At 38.3% G+C, this 9934-nt stretch overlaps 1 protein-coding gene across 6 annotated transcripts in view; it reads left to right on the forward strand.

Moving 5' to 3' along the window:
* The first annotated feature begins 1990 nt into the window (after window positions 1–1990).
* The window catches only part of SMARCAD1 (SWI/SNF-related, matrix-associated actin-dependent regulator of chromatin, subfamily a, containing DEAD/H box 1), a 76940-nt gene continuing 68996 nt past the window's right edge, over window positions 1991–9934 (forward strand). For 2 of the 6 annotated variants that reach the window (XM_032332909.1, XM_032332910.1), the window contains exons 1-2: window positions 2235–2451; window positions 2760–2968. In XM_032332909.1, the coding sequence (XP_032188800.1) occupies window positions 2779–2968 (190 nt within the window). In that variant the 5' untranslated portion in view covers window positions 2235–2451; window positions 2760–2778. Of the gene's footprint in view, window positions 2115–2234; window positions 2452–2729; window positions 2969–9934 lie in introns of those variants that run through there. The other 4 variants (XM_032332905.1, XM_032332908.1, XM_032332906.1 and 1 more) reach the window with 3 other exon arrangements.

The raw sequence follows: 9934 nt of genomic DNA on the forward strand, positions 1-9934 counted from the left end.
GTAAGTTCTTAGTACAAGCAAGTTCCAAATATCACATGGTACATACTCACTCTAAAAGGTGTTGTTTATATAAAATCCAAATTTAACAAAATAGCCTCTTTTTTTTTTAATTTTTAGCAATATAGGAACCCTAGGTGGAGTCATAGTTGGGCATTTGAGCTGGGTGTCCGTATGCATGAGCATAACACTCCTAATGGTATCAAACTGAATGAGAGGACATGATACAGGGCGCCAACCAGTTCTCCTTCAATTATCCATTCTGTCCAACACAAGAATTCTAAATTGAACCTGGCTTTCTAGGTCATTTTCAAAATAGGACAATAAAACAAAATTTATTTTTACATTTTGTTAACTGTATTTATGTTTAAATATGCAGGCATATGATGTTTGGGTCTCGATTTTCACTCTTTCTCCAACTGTACAAATGTCAAGGGGTTAATACTGTGTTGCAGAAAATTGCCTTAAGAGGTCAATGGTATCATCAACCACATTTAAAAGATGAGGAAGCTAAGGCTTAAAGATGTTAAATATAATTTGTCCACAGTCATTGAGCTAGTGGAATCCATTTTCAATGTTAGATCTGTCTGAATATAAAGCAAATATTCTTTTTTAAAATTACATGTAGTGAGGAACGCCTGGGTGGCTCAGTTGGTTGAGCCGCTGTCTTCGGCTCAGGTCATGATCCCAGGTTCCTGGGATTGAGTCCTGCATAGGGCTCCTTGCTCAGCAGGGAGCCTGCTTCTCTCGCTGCCTCTGCCTGCCTCTCTGCCTGCTTGTGTGTACTCTCTCTCTCTATCTCTGGCAAATAAGTAAAATCTTTTAAAAAAAAATTACATATAGTGAATGGTGACTACATTTAATACAGTATTGTATATTTGAAAGCTGCAACAAGTAGATCTGAGAGCAAATATTCTTTATCACCAACAATAATTTACTATGTGTAAATTGACATACCCTTTGATACCATCAGTATACCTGGAGGCATAAAGCTGGTGAATTTCATGGGCTATCAAAAATAGGTATAACAAGGGGCACCTGGGTAGCTCAGTGGGTTATAAGCCTCTGCCTTCGGCTCAGGTCATGATCCCAGGGTCCTGGGATGGAGCCCCCCATCCCGCTCTCTGCTCAGCAGGGAGCCTGCCCCCCGCCCCCCGCCTGCCTCTCTGCCTACTTGTGATCTCTCTCTGCCAAATAAATAAATAATTTTTTTTTAAAAAAGTAGATATAATGAAATCACACTTGTTCAGGCTTTGATCCTGAATTTATGGGTCTTACACTTACACTCAATTGTGTAAGTGTACCCGCATTTGATAAAACTGTGGGTTCATGTTATAATTATACAGTTCAAAACACTGATTTATAAAATAGAATGCCAATTTAAGTTACAATGACCAGTGTTTTTGGTAGAATAATGATTTGTAGTAATTTCTCTTTAAGGGAAATGCCAACCAGAGGATCAAATTAAAACAGAAAACTACCTGTACAGCCTAATGTTAGAACAAAAAGGGTAAATATCCTTAAGGTAGTATTTTCGTCAAGATAGGTGAATTGTCATATTCCACTCTGAGAATAATCCAGTCAACAGTGGGGAGGCAGTTCATATGCTCTGAAGCACAACACACCGGGTTTTTACTTCTTACTGTTTAACATTTGCAGGCCTCAGTTTTCTTGTTACGTAAAAAAGGCTTCTTGTAAGGGTTGAGATTATTCATGTAAAACGTCTAGCACACTATTGCCATCATACTATGTATACATTATACAAAATATTATACATTATATCAAATGTCGTATTATTTATTATTATGTTATTGCTATTGTGCAATTTATCATTGTTCTGTTTAACAACTCTTGCTAACCTGGAGAAACAGGCCATAAGCGCGCTTCCCAGGCGTAGAGGCGGGTACGAGTTACCATGGCAACAGCGCGCGCCTAGACATCTTCCGCTCGCGCGTCGCTGGAAAAGAAAAAAAGCCTGAGCTGCGTGTTGCGTCATCACCGCGCGCTCGTTCGGGCTCTCCGTTTTGGAAGGTCCCGGCCCGGCTACCGTCGCCCCCCCCCGCCAGGAATTATTTTTTCTTTCAACCTTTGTTACATCGCATCGAGCCTGCAAGACTGTAAGTACTAAAGAAAGAAAGAGGGCGAGCGAGGGAGCATTAAAAAAGTGATGCCGCAGCACACTCCCCACCTCTGAACCCTCCCTATGTTTTCTTGATCCTATCAGCTTCCTCTCAGCTGGGATCGCGCCGCGTCAACTTCCGGGCGGGTGCCCGCCAGCACGGCCTCCGCCGCTCCCCTTCTTTGGCCCCTTTGTGTCCCCGCAGTATCGAGGCGCGGGCCCTGGCACGTCCTTTCTCGAGGCAGGGAGCACCGTAGTGCAGGGAGCCTCTCACTGTGGGCGGGCGCGCGGCCCGCAGGGGGGTTGGAGTGGGGAACGTGCCTGCGCGTGCTGGGGTAAGAGGAGGTTGCACGAGGGTCAGCGTGTGGTTCGAGGAAGGAGGGGCGGGGCGGGGAGGGGGGAGACGAAGGGGAGTAGAAAGAGCAATGGAAATTTTTAAAAAGATACTCCTGTCCACCTTCTGATTATTGTGGCCTAACAATGAGGCGCAGCCATAATAGTCATCCTGTGCCATGTTTTCATGCTCTTAATTGCCTTGGGAATGAACTGCTAAGGCTTTGTATTTTATATTGTTTTCATGGCCTCTTTTTCTCTTTTTATTTTCTTCCTGCAGATAGTTCATTTAAAGCTCTTAATTCCACAGGGTGGTGGTTTCTGCCAATATGAATCTTTTCAACTTGGACCGTTTTCGCTTTGAGAAAAGGAGTAAGATTGAGGAAGTGCCCGAAGCAACCCCTCAACCCACCCAGCCTGGCCCTTCTTCACCAATTTCTCTTAGTGCTGAAGAGGAGAATGCTGAAGGGGAAGTTAGCAGGGCAGGCACACCTGATTCAGATATAACTGAAAAAACAGGTGAGTTACAATGTTGCAAAATGATGTAGCATCAAGAGGTATTTTTTGAGAGAAAGAAATTCTAATATTCTTGATGTAATACATAATAATACATTGTCCTCTGCCTTGCCCTTTAAAATACCGCTTTGCTGCTAGAGGCACCATATACCTCCCATGAACTGAACATCTATGGGCTTCTTCAGTTTTATATGAAGTTCTTTGGAATATGACCCAGTGATGGAAGTTGGTATCTGAATTTAGGTCATCCTTAGGTCAGAGTAGTTGCTTCTGGAAGAGAAACTAGGTGATTCAGACTCATGATGTAGACTTTGAGTCTGTTATTTGGCCAGGTTTTACATCTCAGTATTTTTCCAAGAAACACTGCTCACTTACTATGAACCAGACTTAGACTCAAGGTGCTTGAAGACAACCTCTGGACGAATGAAGAGCAGATCCCATTCAGATTTTTGCCACTATTTGACATTCTGGAGATCCCCAGGGTGCGAATGAGTAATTGGTATTCTACAAGGTGAAAGAACCATTTCTAACCTCTTCAGCAGGTTGTCCCAGACAATGGGATTTGAGAGGAAGCCAAAAATAAGCATTTCCATCTTAGTTTGTGTTCTTTGAACAGTGAACAGGACATATTTGAACTGTTATGTTTTAGGCACTGTGCTCTGTTTCACATTCTTTTATCTGATTTGTACGGCAGGCCTACAAGATGATACCCACATTTTGCAGAAATGAAACCCAGAGAGGTTAAGTTGTTAGGAATTTGATAAACCTGGAACTCAAATCCAGTCAGTCTAGTTTCTGAGCATAAACTTTTAATTGTTTGCACTGTGCAGTTTCTTATGAAGGGTGGAAGAAATATTTTAATGTTTATTTTAGTGATACCTTTTTTAATGCAAAACTCAATATTTCCCAAGTAGCTTTTATGCTGATGTGGCCCTGACAAGATTAGTAATAAGTATGCTGTTATTGTTGGTGTCTTATTTTATTTGCTAGTCTTCTGTTTAATTGTACCAGTGATGGCAGACTCCCTACACATTATCATTTGAATGACATTTAAAAATCTTTGGGTGTAACTAAAACATGCTGGAATGATTTGGTAGGTTGAATTGTGTGGTAATGGGGAGTCATAATTTTGAAAGGCTTTGTTGTATGAAAGGTTCTAAATTCATCCAAATTCTGTGGGGAACCACTGAAGCTTAGGAGTGCTGTCTCTTTGTTCATTCTTTCAATAGGTGTTTACTTTGTATAACATGCTGTAGTTAATGTGTAGATATCCAGGTACTTTAGTATTCTAATAATAAATATATGAATCTGTGTCTTATGTACTTAGAGAGGGCTGGGAAGGCCAGCATGTAGGCATGGGATTTTGAATCCTTAGGAATCTCTACTGCTTCATTTCAGTTAAATGGGATATTGGACAAATTACTTAAAATCTAAGATTAACATTTTTTCCTCTTTAGGATAAAAAGCACTTTGTAAACTGGAACACAGTGGAATATTTTATTTATCATTATAAATGTGAAATTCTTCACTTGATCTTAGCCAAAAGGCCGAGAAGCGATAATAAATGTGAAATTCTTAATTGTCTCTTCTAATCAGAAGATGCTGCTGTACTTTTTTTCCCTGTTTAGGGAGATTTCATTCATCTTTATTGTGATTTTTTTTTTCCGCATGTGTAAATTTCTCTTATAAACTGAGGTTACCTTTGGGACTCACATGATTAGTCTTAATAGCATTGGGAAATACGAAAATTAAGTTTGTTCTGGAAATGGTTAGAATTCATCCTACTAGGGATAGAGAGCTCTAAGAAAAGATGATTGTAGTTGGTATTGTAAAATTGAGAGAATCTTGAAAACGAAGGCTAGGTTTTGGTTTTAAATTGTGATTACAAGAGATCCATTAAAGCCTTCACAGATAGAAGGGTAAAATGATGAGAAGTTGTTTTGTTAAAAAAAAATCAGTTTAGCAGTCCTCAGTACCGTACTTTGTTAGAAGGTAAGTTTTGAAGGGAGATAATTCATTTTGGAAGTAGAAATAACAGTAGCAGTAGAGAAGAAAGAGAGATGAGAGATTTCAAAGAAAGAAAGTTTTAGAAAAGTTTTAGAACCAAATCTATGGGAAGAATGAGATAAATAAGAAATTAAGTTCAGGGTCACCTGGGTGGCTCAGTCGGTTAAAGATCAGCCTTCTGCTCAGGTCATGATCCCAGGGTCTTGGGATCTATTCTCACATTGGGTTCCCTGCTCAGCAAGAAGCCTGCTTCTCCCTCTCCCACTGCCCCTGCTTGTGCGTGTGTATGTGCACTCTCGCTCTTTCTCTCTGTCAAATAAAATCTTTAAAAAATCTAATTAAGAAAATGGTAGATTTGTACATCAGGATAGGTGTAAAGTAACCATTCTAACCCATTGGGCATGCCTTTAAAAATTCAAATAAAAAATGTCCTGTCCCCGGTTTAGCATGTTGGACGAGACCTAAAACAACTTAACATAGAGGTGGGGAATTCTCAATTGAGTGTTGGAGCTTGAGCCTGTATACAGGATGAAATACTGAAGCTGGTTTAGGCTCCTGACTAGAGATTAGGGAATCATTGGTGGGATATGGTTTTTGACCTTATTTCCTTTATCATCATATGCTAACTTCTTATTTTGCTGTTGTGTGTAATGCTTTATTTGCTTATTTACAATAGAGTGTTAGGTCTAAATCAGGTCTAAATCACCTATTTCTTTTTTTTTTTTTTTTTTTTTAATTTTTATTTATTTGACAGAGAGAGATCACAAGTAGGCAGAGAGGCAGGCAGAGAGAGAGAGAGGAGGAAGCAGGCTCCCTGCCAAGCAGAGAGCCCGATGCGGGACTCGATCCCAGGACCCTGAGATCATGACCTGAGCCGAAGGCAGCGGCTTAACCCACTGAGCCACCCAGGCGCCCTAAATCACCTATTTCTTAAATAGAGTGGAAATTCATGACATTTTTAGCTAAGTCTTTTAATTTTAGCAATATGAATTAGATTTTATTTCCTATCACTCTCTCTAAGTTACTATGCCACAGCCATACCTTTTCTTAAATATGCAAAGGATAGTGCAGTCTTTCCTTCTTCCTCTTTGCTCTTCTTTGTCCAAGACCATGCCTGCTGATAAGTGCATATGACTCTGGGCTTAGTGATGTATTCACTGTCTTTAGAAGCCCTTCCCCTAATCAAACTCTCTGAAATAGCAACACCCCTCCTTCTGCCCTCAGCTTTACTCTTCTGTGTTTTTCTGTGTAGTATTTATTTCTACCTAACATAATTCTATATATTTGTGTCTCCTTTATTAAAATATAAGATGCATGTGAGCAGAGACTTTTTCCTGTTCACCGTTGCTTAGAGCAATGACTGGTGCATAGTAAGCTCTTAGTAAATATGTATTGAAGGAGTGAGTATTGGGTGATAAGTGGGCAATACTAGTACTTTGTACAAATTTTTAGAAGTATCCTTCCTCTTTATGATCTTGAAACAGCCCCATAGCCATCAGGCTTCTTCACCCTTGCTAACTTGAAACTGCTTTTGATGCAGGATAGTCTTCCTTCACCCAGCCTTTGGATATGAGGGCATACACTTAACTTGTGGGCACCTCTCCCTCCTGTGTTTATTTTGCCCTCATGGTGTCACATTATTAATGGTTATTGCTTGCTTACACATTTTTTTCTTTTGGCCTTTTTGAGAGCACTGTGGATTTCAAGGGAATAAAATAAAGGTACATGGGTGAGAGAGGAGAGAACTTCCTATGTTTTATGCATAAAGAGTAAAAATAAGACCAAAGCTTGATCCTCAAGGAACACCAGGAGGAAGGGACATATAAGTATATATAGTAAAGTAGTACAGTGTAATAACTCGGGAAAATATTAAGAAGTGTAGAATCACAATCTAACTCAGAAATGATTATCTTTTCCTGGAGAGGATCAGGAAAAGTCACAGAGAGGTAACTTTGAGTGAACCCTAAGCAATGAATCAGTGCTTTTTTTGTGCACAGGTGAAGAAAATATACATTGTTTAGAGACATTGATATGTCTCTAAGAAGGGAGGTTATCTGTGGAAGAGGCGGTTTAGGGAGGTATAAATGAAACTGAGAAGATAAACTGTAAACTGCTGGGTTGTAAGGGGCCTTTATATGCTATGCCAAGAAGGACGGACTTTTTTGGGTATACACCAGAGAGCATTTCAGCATGGGAAGACCGTTGATGAAGCTGATGAATTAATTGAAGCCTAAATGTAGGGAAATGATAGTAGGATACAAGAGGCTTTTTAGAGAAGTTTTATAATTCAGTATTTGATGGTATTTGGTGATCAGTTAAATGTAGAGGGTTTAAAGTAACTCATATTTCTTGCTTAGACAGCTGGGTGATGGGCACTATTAACTGAATTAGGCAGTGCATTTTGGAGAAAGATACTTAAACGTGTTGAGTTCAGGTCACCTGTTTCAGAAATGAGGTCTAGTGGAGGATTGAACATTAGGTTTGTAGCTTAAAGATGGTTGGAGCCTTCCAAATCGACTTTGGAAGAGTCGTCATTGTGGCAGTTAACAAAAAATATCCCCAATCAAGGCATATAGAGAAAAATTTCAACATTTAGTGGTGAACAAATGAAGACAGACCAATGAAGATAATAAAGGATAACTTGAATAGTCATAGAAAATGATAGTACTCCGAAAGCTAAAGAAAGACAAGTTTCTAATTTTGTGTATAGTGAACACTATCAGATACTGTAGACAAGTCAACTTGGATGTGGACTGAGAGACCACTTTCCTTAGAAATTAAATGCTGTTGTTGACCTTTAACAGATAGTTTCAATAGAAAGGTGGTGAAGTGAAAGCTAGTCTTTAAAGAAGGAAAAGAGAAAAAGAGCTTGACAGTACAGTAGTGTCAAAAGATGTTTTAGGAGTATTGAAAACTCAGCATATTTTTGGCCCAGTGGAAGAAGCCAGTGGAAAGGGAAAGGATGAAGGGAGGGGAGGTATCTGAAGACAGGCTATCTAGGGCATGGGAACAGATGCACAGCTAGACTATTTAATGTTGCAAAGAAATAGAGACATTTTACCTGGGGAGAAAAACTGATAAAAGTTAATGGGTTAATCAGTTATTTTGTGGTTGGAATGGAGGAAAGTTTTAGTAAATTCTTGATTAATTTCTTTCCCTAGTGAAATACATTCAGTATTCTAAAATGATCACCATTTCAGTGTGGTGGTCATGTGGAAAGTAACAGTTGTTAGTAAGAAAATTTTAAAATTATTCCCGTTAATCAAAAAGATTATTCCAGTTAATTAAAAAAAAAAAATGCTTTCCAGAGAGCACTGCTCTGTCATACAGGTTATGAGATCTCAGGTAAGACATTAACATTTTCGGACTTCATTTCCTTTGCCTAGATATTCTCTGAAGTCCCTGAAAGCAGTAAAATGGGTATGATCCTTTGAATAATGGAGCCAGATGTATCATTTTAGCATCATGATTCTGTAACCATTGGGTGATACTCAGGTTTTTTTTTTTAAGTGTGTGTGGCCAAAATGCAAATCATCCCCGTATCTTTGGATAGTTACTGTGGTTTCTTAATGTCTGCGAGTGTTAGTTGACAAGCAGTACTTGGTAGAAGGCTAAGTGCTAAATAATTCTAATAGAAGAAAGTAAAATGAGTACTTACACTTTAGTAAAAATCTTCAGTACATTTGAAGTGCATACTTTTTTTTTTTAAAGCTTTTATTATTTTACAAACAGAAATCACAAGTAGGCAGAGAGGCAGGTAGAGAGAGAGGGAGAAGCAGGCTCCTTGCTGAGCAGAGAGCCCAAGGTGGGGTCGATCCCAGGACCCTGAGCTGATGACCTGAGCCAAAGACAGAGGTTTAACCCACTGAGCCACCCAGGCACCCCTGAAGTGCATACTTTTATCTGTGTTTTCCCTTCTCTACCTTTTTACTCTCTATGTTTAGCTATTTTTTTCAAAATAAAATGTTACATGTAAAATATGCAGTATTGTATAGTAAGAATATTCTATAGGCTTTATTTTCGGTGTTTATATTCATATTTTTTTTCTGCCTGAATCTATTCCAGGTTTTTGTTTTTATTTATATTATATGTATAATATTTACTTATGCTTACCTCTTTTTTTTTTTTAAATGACTACAGTGTCTTATATAGATATAATTCGTGTAGTTTCTTTAATGTACATCTGTTGGTTGGGTTTTTTCTTCATTTTTTTTTCTTTTTGCTGTCAAAAGAAGGCTATAGTGACCATCCTATAGATGGTCCACAGATTTTTTTTTAGCTTGTGTACAATCTGAAGAAAAATTCTTGGAAATGGAATTGTCAGATTAGATTGAATATTAGTACTATTTTAGTTAATTGCCAAGTTACCATACATAGTTTTACCACTTTGCGCCAGACTACAGCTTGGTTTTTAGATGTCTACTTTTTCATACTAGGCTAAAATATTACAAACCTTTTTTATCTTTACCAGGGAATTTAATCACTTTACTTTTATTCTTTAAGGTTAATTGTGTTTTCAGAAAGGTATTCGTCTTCTGGACTTTTTCTGTGTTCCATTTTCTTTTTTTGTGATAAATGATTTGTAAGTTTTTTATTCTTTTTATTGCTTGTTTTTCACTGAGAAATTTCACATTTTCATGTGGTCAGTTTGTTCCATTCATTTCTTTGATGGCGTCTAGGGTTTAGGTCTTGATCAGACAGGCATTCCTTACTATCACATTATAAATATTTTCATGTGTATTTCATTCTAGCACATCTATGTTAATTTTATTTTTAATTGTAAAATACACATAACATAAAATTTACCATCCTATTAAGTAAACAAATCATGACAGTGTTAGGTACATTCACATTATTGTTCAGTTGATCTTCAGAACTCCTTTTATCTTGCAGAAATGAAACTGTACCCATTAAACACTTCCCTCCTATCCCTAGCCTGTAGTAACTGTAACCACCCTTGTA

The sequence above is a fragment of the Mustela erminea genome, chromosome 2 (genome assembly GCF_009829155.1).
Source record: "Mustela erminea isolate mMusErm1 chromosome 2, mMusErm1.Pri, whole genome shotgun sequence".
Taxonomy (NCBI): Eukaryota; Metazoa; Chordata; class Mammalia; order Carnivora; family Mustelidae; genus Mustela; species Mustela erminea.